The following is a 16,706-nucleotide window of genomic DNA, read 5'->3' on the forward strand; positions in this document are numbered from 1 at the left end:
GCAGAACGAAATAGAGAAAGAAAGGAGGGAAAGAAAGATAAACAAATAAAGGGAAGCTGAGTAAAAAGAAAGGTAAATAAAATGAAGAAAAACAAAGAATGGAAAAAGGAAATAAGGAAAGATAAGATAGACAGAAAGAAAAAAAGAAAAGAAGCAGAACGAAACAGAGAAAGAAAGGAGGGAAAGAAAAACAAATAAAGGGAGGCTGAGTAAAGAGAAAGGTAAATAGAATGAAGAAAAACAAAAAAAGAGAAAAAGAAAACAAGGAAAGACTGCACGAAACGGACCGGTGAAACATTACTCAATCTAAATACACTTCCAACCTCATAGAATTGCATGAAACATTAATGGTCACAATCTCCCCTTATTAGTTATCGAGTGGTTAAGATGCACCTCACCCTCATTACTGGCACACACACACACACACACACACACCGTTCTCTTCTCTGCCTCATTAAAATACAACACATTCATTTTCTTCAAACCAGAAATGAGACGATTTTACGTAATTAATCTTCTTACTGGAATGCTTTTTTTGGGAGGAGGAAGAGGAGGAGGAAGTAGAAGTGATGAAGAAGAAGTGGAAGAAGAAGAAGAAGAAGAAGAAGAAGAAGAAGAAGAAAAAAAAAGAATACGATGAGAAATATATACTAAGGGAAACATAAAGAGAAATACGAGAAACATGAATGCTTTTAGGAGGAGGAGGAGGAGGAGGAGAAGGAGAACGAAGACGAGAACAAGGACGAGGACGACGAAAACGAAGAAGACGAGGACGAGGAGGTGAATCATGAACATCGGCAAAGACGCAGCTCGATGGTGGTGACCCCGAGCTGTAGGAATGCACGAGGAAGGGAAGGGTCACGCAGGAGGGAGGAAGGGGAGGGCCACGCAGGAGGGAGGAAGGGAAGGGCCACGCAGGAGGGAGGAAGGGGAGGACCACGCAGGAGGGAGGAAGGGGAGGGCCACGCAGGAGGGAGGAAAGGAAGGGTCACGCAGGAGGGAGGAAGGGAAGGGTCACGCAGGAGGAAGGAAGGGAAGGGTCACGCAGTAGGGAGGAAGGGAAGGGCCAGGCAGGAGACGCCTCACACTTGCAGCGCCTCCAAGTCAACACCGACAAAACAATGAATGCAAAGGTCCACCCAGGGTCCACCAGCACAGAGGGAGAGCTACGAGTAAACATTTGACGTTCTTCTCCTCCTCCTCCTCCTCCTCCTCCTGCTCCTCCTCCTCCTTCTTGTTCCTCTGTTTGTTCTTGTTCTTGTTCTTGTGGTTGTTATGCTTCTGCTTCTTCCGTTTCTTCCGTTTTTTTTTAATCCTCCTGCTGTTCTTCCCCTTTTTCTTCTCTTCATATTTTTCTTGATTTTCTTCGTTATTTTCTTTATGCTTTTCTTCGTTCTTCGCTTTTTCCTTCGTCTCCATCATTTTTCTTCGTTTTCTCTTCGTCTTTTTCTATTATTATTATTTTCCTTCTCTTCTTTTTATTTATTTTTCCTCCATCTTTTTTGCTTCAGAATTTTTTTGTTCTTCTTCTGCCTCTCTTCCTTCCTTCCTTCAATCTTTCCCCTTTCCTTCCTTCCTTCCTTACCCCTCCTAAAAGCATTCTAAAGAAACCTAAAGTGCCTAAAAGCGCCTCACACACCTGGTTTCAAGACAGTGAGTGAGTACCGCACTTTAACGAGGCCCAGAAGAGTACGTAGAGTGCGTGTTTTTATGAGGCAGTAATGAGGATGAGGCGTATCTTTCAACAACTCAGTATGGAATAAGGGGAGACTGGCCGAGCGAAAGCCACGCGGAAGCAGTGAACTTGGGCGGGTCCATCCAGAGTCCGGAGTTCAAGGTTGGTATTGTCAAATGCTCCCGCCCCTTACACCAACTATTTCCAAAGGCCAAAAAGGAGGTTAATCGAGTTCTAGTGAGTGTTCTTTTAGGTTCACGGTACAGAAGAAGGCTCAGACTCCCACCAGGGTCATAAAAGTACCCCTGGAAATGCCCTAAACTCCCACGAAAGACTAGTAAATTACGTGTTCTTGGGCGCAGAAATGTTTAAAAATATGGCCCCAAGCCCCGCCAGCCAGACTTCTTTTGGTAACGACGGAGTTTGAGTTGACCTACACACTGCCCGCTGACCTCAACTCCCCTGGCGACTGGGATAGGCGATGCAAGGGCTAACATAAGGAAAGCCAGTAAATAATAAAAAGACTGGTATATGTAGTCAAGTAAATGAGACCTAAGTAAATAATAGACATAAGGAAAGCAAGCAAACACTATACAGATAAGGAGATTAGGGAGAGAAGAGGAACAGCGATTAGCGGGCTTTTTTTTTTTTTTTACACTTTTTTTTGTTGCCCTTGAGCTGTTTCTTTAGCTGTAAGAAAAAAGCAAAAACTATATAGATAAAGAGACTGAAGGTGCAGTCAAATAGATAAATTATAAATAAGCAAAAATGAACATAAGGAAGACAAGGAAAAACTAAACAGATTGATATTTATGTAGTTAAATAGATATATGATGAGTAGTAAATAATTAACATGAAGAACAGAAGCATATACTAAATAGATTAATGTACATAGAATATAAAAAAAAAGTATATGATAAAAAATAATGAACACGGGTCCAAGCAAAAAACTAAGTAGATTAATATATATGAAGGTAAATAGATAAACGATAACTCAGTAAATAACAAACAAATGATAAAGTAAATAAATGAATAAATAGGAATGGAGTCTCGGAAAATATTTACTGTGTCTGATTCATTAATTCTCTCCCTCAAGTTTCTGTAATTTCGCTTAATTTTCTTCAGTCTCAGCCTTGTGCTTTGATTTTCTTCCTTTCTTCGATTTCTTTCTTTCATGACTTCCCTATCTCATGTTTTACCTTACTGACGTCTGCATCCTAATTTTCAATCCTTTTCTTCCTCTCTCTTCTCATCACTTAACTCCCCCTACCCTTACATTTTAGTCTCATGTGCTCTGCCTCTTGCTTTGATATACTTTCTTCCTTCAGTTTCCCCCTTTGATTACTTCCCTATCTCACGTTTTCCCTTACTGGCGTCTGCATCCTAATTTTCAATCCTTTTCTTCCTCTCTCTTCCTATCACCTGCCTTCCCTTACCCCTCCTTTCTTGTCTCGTGCTCTGCTGCTTGCTTTGATATACTTTCTTCCTTCAGTTTCCCCCTTTGATTACTTCCCTATCTCACGTTTTCCCTTACTGGCGCCTGCATCCTAATTTTCTATCCTTTTCTTCCTCTTTCTTCCTATCACCTGCCTTCCCTTACCCCTCCTTTCTTGTCTCATGTGTTCTGCCTCTCCATCCTTCTCATCCTTTCCTTTCTCTTTCCATCTTTTCTCTTTTGCATTCGTCAGGAGTGTCTTGAAGATTAACTTTTTTTTCAGAACTACTGTAGGAATATAGAAGTCATCAGTAACATAAAAACAAAAGAAAGAACAAAAGAAAGCCATGATTGCACTCGAAGTAACGGCTCGGGTGCTAAGTTTATGGGGATGGATAGATAGATAGATAGATAGATAAAGATGGGTCAGAGAGGCTGCAGTATGAAAGGAGAGGGACCTTCTTGATGTATGAGTTACTAAATGACGGACAAAGAAGAAGGGAAAGTGAGGAGGATGGAAGGATGCAAAGGAAAGGAGATGAAATCGAAGGTTTTGAGAGAAGAAAGTGTGTGTGTGTGTGTGTGTGTGTGTGTGTGTGTAGGGGGTGGAGCAGTGAAGCAAAACGGACGGAAGAAAGAGAAAAGGAAGAAGGAAGTGTGTGAAGGATAGGCACATAAGGAAGAGCAAGGAAAGGAGAGAGAGAGAGAGAGAGCGGTAAGAGTGAGTAGAGGAGGAGGAAGAGGAGGGGGAAGAAGAGGAAGAGGAGGAGCAATAGTAAAGTTCACGATGTCACGACTTGTGGCATCTTGTCGGCCCGCTTTTCCTTACCCTTTGTTTACTTGAGAGAGAGAGAGAGAGAGAGAGAGAGAGAGAGAGAGAGAGAGAGAGAGAGAGAGAGAGAGAGTTTCCCCGAAGCAGCTTCCATAACCGTAGGAAGCAAGAAGAGAAGCAAGAGGAGGAGATGATGGGAGGAGGAGGAAATGGAGGAGGAGAAAAAGAAACAGCTGCAGAAAATGAAAAAAAATAGAAAATTATATGATGATGAAAGAGGCAAGAAAATAAGAGAAGGAAGAAGAAGAAGCAGGAAGAAAGAGGACAAGAGGAGGAGGAGGAAGAGGAAGAGGAGCAAAAGAAACAGCTGACGAAAAACGACAAATAGAAAAAAAATATAAATGCTGATAAGGAGGAAGAAACAAAAAAAGTAGGAGGAAGAGGAGGAAGCAGAAAAGCAGAGAGAGGACAAAAGGAGAAAAGGACGAGGAGGAGAAGGAAGAAAGGAGAAAGGAGGAAGAAAGAAACGCCTCTACCCTACGGCCCTTTACCTTACCTTACCTTACCTTACCTTACCTTACCTTACCTTACTTTACCTTACCGCCCTCCCGGCCCGTCACCCCCCCCCCACACACACACTCCCTGCCCACTTCCACCCGTGACCCACATACTGTGCCCGGAGTGACCCTAACTTGACCCCTCACCCTCGCACCCACGCCCACACCCACGCCTTGTAATCCCTGGCCCACACTTCCCTAGCGGCGAGGGAGGCGTCATGACCGTTATGTCCAGTTGGTACACAAAAGTTAATTATCTCGCGAAGTAGTTTGTATAATTATTAGTGATGTGATTGGTTTGTTTGTTCATCTGTTGGTTAGCTGGATGGTTTGGTGTGTAACCGTTCGTTTAATCCCTCGCATGTTAATTTACCTCGTTACGTAGTTTATATAATTAGTGAGGGGAGTAGTATTTCACCTCTATCTGAAATTGACCTCTCCTCTGGGCCCTCCTATCTGTTTTAAAGGAGCATCGATTAGCAGGGTTTTTTTTGTGTGTATGTGTTTTTTCTTTGTTTATTGACCTTGAGCTGTTTCCTTTACCGTAAAAATACCTGGCTCGCCCGTTTATTTAATTGCTCACAAGTTAATGATTTCGTTAAGTAGTTTGTAGAGTGAGTGATACGACTGGCTCGTTACTTACTCTGTTGGTTCGATAAATAGTTTGGTGCGTAATTTGTTGGTTCGCTCATTCATTTCCATTTTCGTTACTTTCCCCGTTTGCGTGTAACCATATATGATAGTTGGCTAAACAGGTAGTTAGATTGTTAGTATAGTTAGCAGACCAATTAGCAAGTAGGTTAATGACAGGTCGATGATTTTCCACAAACTGACTACGACTCTCTGCAAAGGGGGCAACACTTGTGATCTTTAAGCACAATGGTGAAAAAAATATGTTTCTAGCACAAATATAAAAATGTTTCACTTCTGTTACGAAAGAACTAAACCAGGTGTGTGTGTGTGTGTGTGTGTGTGTGTGTGTGTGTGTGTGTGTGTGTGTGAGAGAGAGAGAGAGAGAGAGAGAGAGAGAGAGAGAGAGAGAGAGAGAGAGAGAGAGAGAGAGAGAGAGAGAAATTTGAATGACTTGCAATACATACATTTTCACATTCCCTTACCAACCCCATGCACACTACCATACGCCTATTCCTCCACCAACCCATCTCTAACCCTCTATTACTGAGCCCATGAACCTTCAAGCAAGACTGGGTCACTTCCGGGTTAAGACAGGTGATCGCCTACCAATGTATACCTGTGTAGCGACTATACCTATGCGTGCACACTAAATCCCATTACCTGGCTTACACCTCACGCTTCCCCTCCTTCTCCAAATTCTCCTTTCATTCTTACCATTCTTCCCGATGCCAGACAATGAGAGCAGGAATGTGGGTGACTGGGGGAGACGTGATCGGGACGTATGTTATTGTAGGCTGTTTGTGGTGGGGTAAGTGATGGTGGTGGTGATGGTGGTGATGGTGGTGGTGATGGTGGTGGTGTAGGTGTGAAAGTTAACACCATATTGCCATTTATAGTAGTGAAGAAACGGTGGACACTTTCTACTGAGAGAGAGAGAGAGAGAGAGAGAGAGAGAGAGAGAGAGAGAGAGAGAGAGAGAGAGAGAGAGAGAGAGAGAGAGAGAGAGAGAGAAAGGTCAAGTACTAGGGTGGAGCTGTGACCGATGAATTCTACAGCAGGAAGGAAGTATTTAAACCTCCTCTACGTGACCCCCTACACACACACACACACACACACACACACACACACACACACACACCGTAAAATCACCACATAATGACACACTCGGTCCCGTACGTAACAAAAGACCGACGTGTTTGTTTACCATAACCCAGTGACCTTATCGTTTGGGGCCACCTTTGAACTCAGGCTTGCTCGTGGTGACCTTCCCCCCTATTCCCCCTTCCTCCTCCTCCTCCCTTACTCCCTTCCTTAGTTGGCTGGTCATTGGGTGGGTGGGTGAGGGAAGGAAGAGGGTGTAAAAGGTACGGAGAGAAGGGTGAGGCACTGAACGGTATGGGTAAAAGGAAGGAAAGGGAGGGAAAAGGAAGGAAGAGGGAATGAATGGTATGGAGATATGGAAAGATAAGGAAAGAAAAGGAGAAATATCTGTACGGATGAAGGAGTGGAAGCAGTGAATAATATGGGTGAAAGGAAAGAAAGAGAAGGAAAAGGAGGAAAGAGGGATTGAATGGTATGAAAAATGGGAAGATACGAAAAGAGTGGGAGAAATATATATAACAGGGACGAAGGTGAGCAGCATACGGTAGCGGTGAAGGGAAGGAAAGTGAAAATGGGTCAAAATGGACATGATGAAAACTGGAAGGATACGAAAATGAGAAATGTCTGTAAAGTAAGGCAGCAAACGGCTCCTGAAATGCACTCGTGTACTCGAAAATATACATACGTGGGACAACAAAGTAGATAATGCATAATACATACCGTGGGCTTCTTAGGTTTCTCTACCCTTGGCTGCTTCATCTGCTGTAAAAAAAATAGTTGAAAGTTAGCTGCGTTACGGTAATTGAAAGATATAATTAAATGTTTCCTGTGTGCTTCAACGATGCAAAAAAAAAATCAGTTATTATTCTGTAGCGACGCATGCAATTAATTTATTTTGATACCTGCCGGCACTTCAGTCAAAGGTTAGGTATAACTAAGTAGAGTAGGTGAAAGGTCTCTCTCTCTCTCTCTCTCTCTCTCTGTCCTCGTTTAAATTATACTTACTCCATTTTTTTTCCTACATCGTCTCGTAACGTTTCCCTTCCTACCTACTATTTTCTTTCTATACAGTTTGATTACGACATTTACATTTACTAGTTTACCTGCTCATCAGACTCAAGAGTTCCCCATATAGATTTGGTCATCAATTTACATTATAATTACAAGGTTACTCGATATCTCGCCTTCTGCTTCAAACTTCTCTTCCTATCCTACCTTTTATTTTCTTTCTAAACTATCTAATTATCTATTCTTTGGTAAACTATCTAAATGGTTTTCATCATTCTCTTCCTATCCTACCTTTTATTTTCTTTCTAAACTATCTAATTATCTATTCTTTGGTAAACTATCTAAATGGTTTTCATCAGTTCTAATTATCTATTCTTTGGTAAACTATCTAAATGGTTTTCATCAGTTTACTTGCGTGTCACTTAGTAGTTCCACTTATCATTGTCCTTTTATTGCTTTGTATTCTACCTAATTCTTACACCGATACTTTTATTTACTCTCTAAACTATATAATTATCTATTCTTTGGTAAACTATCTAAATGGTTTTCATCAGTTTACTTGCGTGTCACTTCGCGAGTTCCACATATCATTGTCTTTTTATTGCTTTGTATTCCACCTAATTCTTACACCGATACTCAAATGTTTCACCCTTTATATAAAATCCGTGCATGAACATTTTCTCCGCGTGATGACCTACTACCTCACTGACTTTGTATTTCCATTTCCTTTCAGTGTTTCTATTGGATTCCAGGCTATAAACACACCTCTCTCCCCTTCCGCTGCCCCGCATGACTCACGAGCTCGGGTGTCTCCCCTCGCCTACAGTTCTAAACATTGTGTCTGGCTGACGGTCGCTCTTCTTTAAGCTCCCCTTCTGTCTTCTTTTGCCGATTGATCAACACCGACTGACTGACTGACTGACTGACCTACTCTCTCTCTCTCTCTCTCTCTCTCTCAGGTAGGAAAGGGGTGAAAAAATAAACTTTCCTGAAAAAATTGCATTGAGAAGGATTTTTCACCTAACTTACTTTTCCATTAAACTTTGGTGTTCTCTCTCTCTCTCTCTCTCTCTCTCTCTCTCTCTCATGATTATTGACACCTTCCCTCTCCCCCAACAGGTGTGTACTTCCATGTGGTGGGCGAGGGCGTGGTGCGCGTGACGGATCGTCGACAACAAGTGTTCAACGATAAGGAAAACTACATCGACTTCCGAATGCGTCTCCTCGGCGAGCCAGGTGAGTGAGGGAGGGAAGGGACTGAGGCAGGGGCTGAGCTTGGAGTGAGGCAGGTAAGGGGCCAGGTCACAGGTCACCACTAGGAGATGGGAGGGAAGGTTCACAGGAGATGAGGGAATCAGAATAGAGTCAAAGGGAACCGAACGTAACTTGAGGTCCTCGCTAGAGCCCATCGGTGTCATGTTTGGGGAATCGGAGCGGCAGACGATTCAACTTTTCCCACCCTATGTCCCCGTGGCCCCCGCCCCAGTAACACCCGCTCTTTGCAGACGAGCGATACCCCATGGAGCCCCAGGAGGACCAGACACCCCGGGGTAAGTCTCCCTCCACACTCCTTACAAACCCAATGTCCCACAGGTCCCGCGGCGGCACTCTCTCACGCGACTAACTGATTAATCCGCGCCTCCTCACGCTCCTCTCGCCACTAATGAGTGTACATATTGTTGTTGTTTATATCCTCGTCCTCTAATCCAGCGAGCGAGAGTAGAGACTAATGCTGCCTGTGGAGGGCCCAGCGTCGGTCGCGAGGCCCTGCGCCGTGTGGCTAATAATAACAAAGGTCGTGCTATAATTATAACCGCCGCCCACAAGATCTCGCCAACATAACTGCTGACAGTGTTCTTGTGTACCATGTTATGTGTTTACTAGTGTTCATATACCTCTTGTTTATTTCTGCTGGTGTATTAATTATCTCCATAACTGCTGCCATTGCTCTTGTGTTCCATGTGTGTCTACTCTTGTTAATATTTCCTGTTTACTCCCACTGGTGTTGAGTCTAAGCCTAAAGGTCATACATAAGAGTTGTGCGGAAGGTGCTTGACAGGACGCTAACCATCCTGTAACACGCAGGTCAAGGTCCCATCCTGCTGTCCCCGGGCATCCACAGCTTCCCCTTCAAGCTGGGCCTGCCGCTCGGCCTGCCCTCCACCTTCCTGGGCAAGCACGGCTGGGTCCAGTACTTCTGCAAGGCCGCCCTCCGGGAGCCCAACAGCCTCACCCACAAGAACCAGCAAGTGTTTATCGTCATGAACCCCATCGACCTCAACGTGGAGCCGTCCATCCTGGCGGTGAGGACACGAGGGCGCTTGTATCCGTGTCTCCATCTGTGTATCCACTCGTACTTCATCCATGTGTTGCAAAGGCCGAACATCCACGCTTTTATCGGCACTTTCATCCCTAACGCCCTAATTAGCATATTAATCTGCTCTGATCTTCAATATCTTGAATATATTATAATAATCTACATGAGCACCACTATCACCTTCACCATCACCACCATCCCTCACCACTAAACCTATCGAAAGAACTATCCAGGATCCAGACTTAGGTTCTTCCATCATTCCTAACAACATAAAAAGGATGGAAAAAATAGACGGCAACGACATCAGTATCGCGAAATACACTCCATGTTACTCAATACCATTTCCATCTATAAAGAAAAATTAATTAAAAAGATCCTTCAACACAACCTCCCTCTCCATCACCATTGCCTTGATCTTTCAAACACAAACACAACAAGCATCCCCGCACACCACTGAGGCACAGTGTCGCAGCAAACGGCCCCTTCCATCACAATAAGTCACAAAGCAAGAGCCCTCTCCTATCGCTAAAGGCAACCTGATACACCTAGCGACCACACCGATACACCAAGTGACTCCTAACACCACTAAAAATCACTTTAATACAGGTCGTGGCCACTAACACGTCTAGCAGATCCCAGCACTACCATGCGTCACACTGATACGGTAAGGCACCCCGCCCATCACTATCTCACTGACACGGCAGGCGGCCCGTTACACTGCTATATCACGCAGCAGTAATATGAAACACTACCACCTTCCTTACTCTCACCCACTATCTCATCTCCCTTCATATCCTACACTAGTACCCCCCCTCCCCATCACCCTCACCTCTGCTTCCCTCCACAACCAACACTAAACTCACTTCTCTTAATCACTTCTCCCTCACCAGAGCTAACACCACCTACCCTCACCATCCTCCACCTTAACCTCTCCCTCACAACGGTCAACACTACCACCCCCCTCTCTCCATCACCACCCTTCCCTCTTCCTCTCTCCACAGTTAACACTTCACTTCCTTCATCGTCACTACCACCTCCACCCTCACCTCCTCCTCCTCCCTCCACGACAGCCCCATCACCCAGACCACAAACGCCACCACCCACCCTCAGCATCATCTCAACCCCCACCTTCAGCATCACCTCAACTCCCGCCCTCAACATCACCTCAACCCCCACCTTCACTATCACCTTAACTCCCACCCTCAGCATCCCCTCCACCCCAGCCTCACCTCCCCCTCTCTTCGCAGCAACCTTTCCACTGCGAGATTGAGCACAGCCTGGGTATGACATGCCTCTCCAAGGGCCCCATATCGTGCCGCGTCAGGCTGGACCGTGGCGGCTACGTGCCCGGCGAGACCATCAGCGTGTGGGCGCGGGTGCAGAACCAGAGCAAGGTCACCATCAAGAAGACCCGAGCGTGCCTGACTGAGGTAACCCACGAAGTCACTGTCACCCATCTTCTCAGCCACTTGTTCATTCATTCAGTTCAGTCCTATATACTCATCATGTGTTATACGGAATTTACTTTCTTTGCGTTTCCAGCCAGAAGTAGAGTGATAGTCAGTTACTCAGTGAGGGTATAGCCTAATCGTCCATTCATTCAAGCAGTTAGATCAATACTGTATACATATTAGGAGCAGCGAGTAGCGGGCTTTTTTTTTATTATTGTTTCCTTTTGTTGTGCCCTTGAGCTGTCTCCTTTGTTGTAAAAAAAAAATCATCCTTGTGCGCTATTCGGAATATATTTTTTAGTATTTTCTCATCCACAACATCCATGACTGCTTCACTTAGGTATACAAACAGACAGTCAATCAGCTTGTCGGTCAATAAGTTAATGTCCAGTTCAGTATTACATTACCAGCCCTTAATTAAATGCACATACACTTGTCATTAAAATTAAAACATATATATGTCAATTTTGCATGTCAATCTCATCATATTTTCCCTGTTTTCTGCTGTCTTTATTTCCCTACCCATTTTCCTAAGTTGGCGATCCTCTATGTAACCTTTATCATACTCTTGTCACTCTTTCTTCCCTTCCCTTCCCTTTCCGTCCTTTTCATTTCCTTCTTTTCTCTCCCAGCTTTTTATCCGTCACTTCATTTCCTCACTTTCACCTCTTATTCTGTTCCAGTATTCCTTTCCTTTCCTTTCCTTTCCTTTCCTCTCCTCTCCTTCTCTTCTCCCCTTTCCTTTCTCTCCTTTCCCTTCCTTTCCTTTCCTCTCCTTCCTTTCCTTTGATTTCCTCTGGTTCCCTTCCTTCACCCTCAACACGCCGAGAAACTAACCCCGTCTATCCCTGCACAGACAATCCAATACGTGTCCAAGAGCAAAGTGATACAGACGGAGACGCGGGAGCTGTCGTCCGTGTCTCGGGGGAAGGTGAAGCCGAGTGACACGGATGACTGGAAGTACGAACAGCTGTACGTGCCCCCGCTGCCCCCCACTAACCTCCGCGGCTGCCACCTCATCCGCATACAGTACGACGTGTTTGTGAGTGTCTCCTCCTCCTTCCTTCCCCCCTGTGTGTGTGTGTGTGTGTGTGTGTGTGTGTGTGTGTGTGTGTGTGTGTTGAAGGGGTTAGATGAGTGTTGGGAGATGATAAATTTGAGTTAAGGAGTGTCATATGTTAGAGTGTGTGTGTGTGTGTGTGTGTGTGTGTGTGTGTGTGTGTGTGTGTGTGTGTGTGTGTGTTGAGGGGGTTAGATGAGTGTTGGAAGATGATAAATTTGAGTTAAGGAGTGTCATATGTTAGTGTGTGTGTGTGTGTGTGTGTGAGTGTGTGTGTGTGTGTGTGTATTTTTATCAAGTTCATATCAATAGCATTTCCTAATTTACCGGATATACTCAAATAAAAGAGAGCCAAGTGTTTTTTTTTTTTCTCCAGTCAGTTGAATAACGTAAAAGAAATGGTTATGCACATTACTACTGCGCCGTAATTTGCTCTTTGGGCAATATGAAACAAGTCAATAGAAAACTATAAAAAATCACAACAATAAAAAACGCGAAGATATATTGTTCGCAGATTAAACCGTCTTCACTGACTGTACAAAACACATTCTTCACTTATTTAACACATTTTGCAATCCCTTTGAGTAATTCTTTGGCACTATAAACTACTCGCTCACCAAATCATACAAGTAACTCATTATCATCTCCTCATATCCTTGGCCATCATCCTCTTCTCTAATCTCACTAAATCCCTTAATGCTTTTATCTTTTGGACGCAAACCTTGCTCATCCTCCTCTTCCCTTACGTCACCTCCTTCCTACAGTTCATCATCGAGCCGAACAACCTGGAGAAGGAGATCAGGCTGCAGCTGCCGATCATGATGGCCACCTACCCCTACCGCAACTCCGACGGCACGCTGAAGAAGAAGCGAGGCGCCCAGTACCCAGACGCGCTGCCCATCTTCAGGCCTTGGCTCAACAACAAGTCCTTCGAGTGATATCCTGCACCGCCCCCCTGCCCCCGGAATCTCTAGCAACCTCTTTGTCCTGAATCCCTGCCCCGCCCCTCGCACCCAAGGCCTTACTGCAACGCACACCCTCGCCCCGCCCTCTAGCCCTGACCTAATTCGCGGCCCCTCCTGCCTGTGCCGTCCGTCCCCGTCTTCCTGTCTCCCTCAAGCCCAAGGGATTTTTTTATTTTTATCCTGGATATGAAAGACCATATGGCATGGCGAATGTTTCCTTGTTAAAATGTTAATATTTTCTCAGGTCAGTAACCATTGTGACTATAGAGAAGCATCGATCATAATTAATCAAACAAATAGGAATGAAACGACAATGATGCCAGTAAAGCAAGATGATAATTCTCTTGAAGACAGGAGCAGCTTATTGTTTTCTTGTAACCGCAGCTCCGCCCCCTCCACCCGGTGACTCATTGCATACATCCTCCCCTCTAAGTCATTCCTTTGGGTTCACGCCATTCACGAGCGGCGGAACAGGAAGGGGAGCCAAGGGAGGCGGGCCGTGAGGCTGACCACTGGGGAGTGGCTAGATGTGATTCCAAACGTTTGATTTCAAGCTCAATGCGCTCCAGGTGTGCAGGGGCAGAACATGCTCAAAGGGCCTGCCAGGAACGATGACATCGGTCCACTGAGTCATTGAGACCGTGTTTTGTAAAACTCAGCTTTATAGTAATTATGGTGACAATGATAATAATGGTAATATTGATAATAATAATAATGATAAACAATTATGTATAATAATAAATATTATCATTACTAATACAAAAATAATTACTAAGACAATCATTGTTGTCTATTATTACGTATATAAATTTGAAAAGAGAACGGTAGTTAGTTGCATACACTATACACATGTACTTGGAAGTGCCTCGTTATTATCTGTATATACCGTGCCCCGGAGTGGTGGCTGCGGCGTGCCGCGCACCGCTCCTTGGGACGCAGCGTGCCCGCCGCTACAGCAGCAGCTGTAGTCGAGAAGCCACGCGTGGTCTTCAAGTGAGGCCTTCGATGATGGGCTCAATGCAAAGGCTTATACTTCATTTGACCTTGGCCGTTTCAATACTTTGCCACTATGCAAAATTCGCCGCTGCTGCATTATTACACTGTATTAATAAAACGTGTGCTTGGCACGCTTCTCACGCCGCTTATCAAGATCATGCCCCAAGGAGCTAGATACTCCACAGACAGTGGTACTGTGATAATATACCGTTGCTGCAATGACTGCAAAGATAACAACCGTGCATGACATCACTTCCAAGTCCGTGTAAAGGACTGAGTAGGTTACAAGACCGTAGCCTCACCATGTCCCCGCGTGAAGCAGTCCCGGTGGTTGCTGATGTGACAATCCAGATAGGAAGTGCTGAGCAGGGCGGACCACATTGTGTGTGTGTGTGTGTGTGTGTGTGAGTCCGCCCTTCAGCCCTCTCTATGACACCTGTCGGGGCCACACCCCGCCAGTGCTAGGTGGCCCCAGCACACGGTAGTGTTTAACTATATTCGTCAAATCGTGTCACCGCGATGTGTCAGTTTTGTAAGTCACTAGACTCATTCATCTTATCTAAGTAAGCGGCTAGGTTTACGAATGTCTGTTTTCATTCCCTCATCCAACTGTTAGCCAAGACTCCTCATCACTAATGGGCAACACAACAACCATCATGGTGCCATACCTTCCCGTACATGTGGTTGACAATGACAGAGTTCGCCGTGCGATGGTCACGTTGCCGGCACATAACTTCCTACATACTGATGTTTCACAATTCATTTCAAATTAAAGTTGACTTTTGCTTATAACTATACACTGTCATCTTCTTAATAATAAAGAAGTATGCCTCGTGTGTGTGTGTGTGTGTGTGTGTGTGTGTGTGTACAAATGCATTACTATTACCAAGTAGCGTTAGGTTTAATGTCAGTTTCTCCACAGCAATAACTTTCCCTGTAGACATATTTCTAAATAAATTTCTATGGAAGTGTCTTTGTCCATCATTTGACGAACACCTGCTGCGCGGCGTCACCCTGAACAAGGCCCCCGCCTCCCCCCCACACCAAGAGCCTCCGCCGTCCTGGCAGCACAGCACGACGGCTTCACCCTCACAAGTTCACACGTGTAAACACCAAGCAGAACAATACCTCTTATTGTGACCTCGACTCTAGGTTACAGGAAATATCGGCATAATTAAAACTCTCTCCCACAGCTGGTGATGTATAATACGTAGTGGTGGGCGTATATTATGTCTTCTTCGTAAGTTACAATGGAGTACATAATACATTAAGTATATTGTTTACAAAGGCTATCCCGAAGGAGTCTTCACTTCATCCTTGATTTAGAGTTCAAACATTGCTTCACACAACGGAAATTCAAGGAGAAACTAACCTAGGATAAGAGGACAAGATGGCAGCGAGGCAGGCAGGCCACACCACACTCTCCCCGCCACGACACCACCACACTGTACCAGCGGCAGGACTCGATCGGCGTCTCGGTCTCGGACAAGGCGGCCTCAGGCATACCAACATTATACATTCATTTAATTCGTTCAAAATTCCCACACTAATGTATGATATAACATTTAAAATTTAGTGTTCTGTAATTTATATTTTAATGCCAAACACCTGGATTTAATTGGCTTTACAATATACATAATATGCTGGAAGTATCGGCAGTAACGTGTGTGGCCCAGCAAACACTTATTCACTGTTCAGTGCTGCGCGGCGCACTGCTAGGGGCCGGGAACACGCTATCTTAATCTTGTTTACTGATAAGTGCACTGCGTACTGCTTTATCGCAAAATATTTGAGCATTTAAGTGATTCAAGGATTAGAGCAGTTTCATAAGTCATAATTGAGCTTAAAAATATGGAACACGAGGAAAACAATTCAGTAGTTGTGTCGTCGCCATCAAGTGGGCTGCATGGCTATAATTAGTGCTAACCATGCAACGCACAATGATATTAACTCATCTTTATGTTTATATCATGACTGTCGTGTATGTGTATCTGAAGCAGCGGTGGTCACGCCCAGGCAGTCCAGCGGCAGCAGCACTGTGACAGTTCCTGGCGGGGCGGGGCGGGCCTTCTGGGGGTAGGGGGGTCCTGTTCCAAGAGCTGGGGTGGCCAAGGGAAAAGGCAAAGGAGTGGGCAGTCACATTGTATAATGGAAAACGCATGTAAAAAACTGATTGTAATTCAGCATATATATATATATATATATATATATATATATATATATATATATATATATATATATATATATATATATATATATATATATATATATATATATATATATATATATATATATATATATATATATATATATATATATATATATATATATATATATATATATATATATATATATATATATATATATATATATATATATATATATATATATATATATATATCAACCTTCGAGCAATAAGGCTAGAGGCATACCATGCTGCGTTTCTCTCGCAGCACTCATTGCAATCGTTGTCCCGCAGGCCATGGGTGTGCTGTGGCACAGGCGCAGGAGCACACAACCAAATGCAGCATAAGTGTAACCTTAGCGTCTTATGGTTTCCAAGGGCACCCTCTTATCGACTAACCCACAAGCGAGGAGGAACACTAATGCGTTGGTCGCCTAGATCAAACATGGAAGAGACCCACACATTCATAACTCCTAAGGTCTCCAGGGCTGGTGGTGGCAAGGGGCGCCGATCACTACAACGCATGGCCACCATTCTGATACAAACATGTC

The 16,706-nt window shown here is 44.4% G+C and overlaps 1 protein-coding gene across 5 annotated transcripts in view; it reads left to right on the plus strand.

Annotated features, from left to right (window-relative positions):
• LOC127000894 (arrestin domain-containing protein 17-like) overlaps positions 1-14,942 on the plus strand; it is a 65,320-nt gene extending 50,378 nt beyond the window's left edge. For 4 of the 5 annotated variants that reach the window (XM_050865030.1, XM_050865018.1, XM_050865010.1 and 1 more), the window contains exons 3-8: positions 8,301-8,417; positions 8,687-8,731; positions 9,267-9,484; positions 10,746-10,928; positions 11,806-11,991; positions 12,774-14,942. In XM_050865030.1, coding sequence (XP_050720987.1) covers positions 8,301-8,417; positions 8,687-8,731; positions 9,267-9,484; positions 10,746-10,928; positions 11,806-11,991; positions 12,774-12,947 — 923 coding nt within the window. In that variant the 3' untranslated portion in view covers positions 12,948-14,942. The remainder of the gene's footprint in view (positions 1-8,300; positions 8,418-8,686; positions 8,732-9,266; positions 9,485-10,745; positions 10,929-11,805; positions 11,992-12,773) is intronic. The other variant, XM_050865038.1, reaches the window with a different exon arrangement.
• Positions 14,943-16,706: the final 1,764 nt, after the last annotated feature.

This window comes from Eriocheir sinensis, chromosome 2, assembly GCF_024679095.1.
Source record: "Eriocheir sinensis breed Jianghai 21 chromosome 2, ASM2467909v1, whole genome shotgun sequence".
NCBI classification, from domain to species: domain Eukaryota; kingdom Metazoa; phylum Arthropoda; class Malacostraca; order Decapoda; family Varunidae; genus Eriocheir; species Eriocheir sinensis.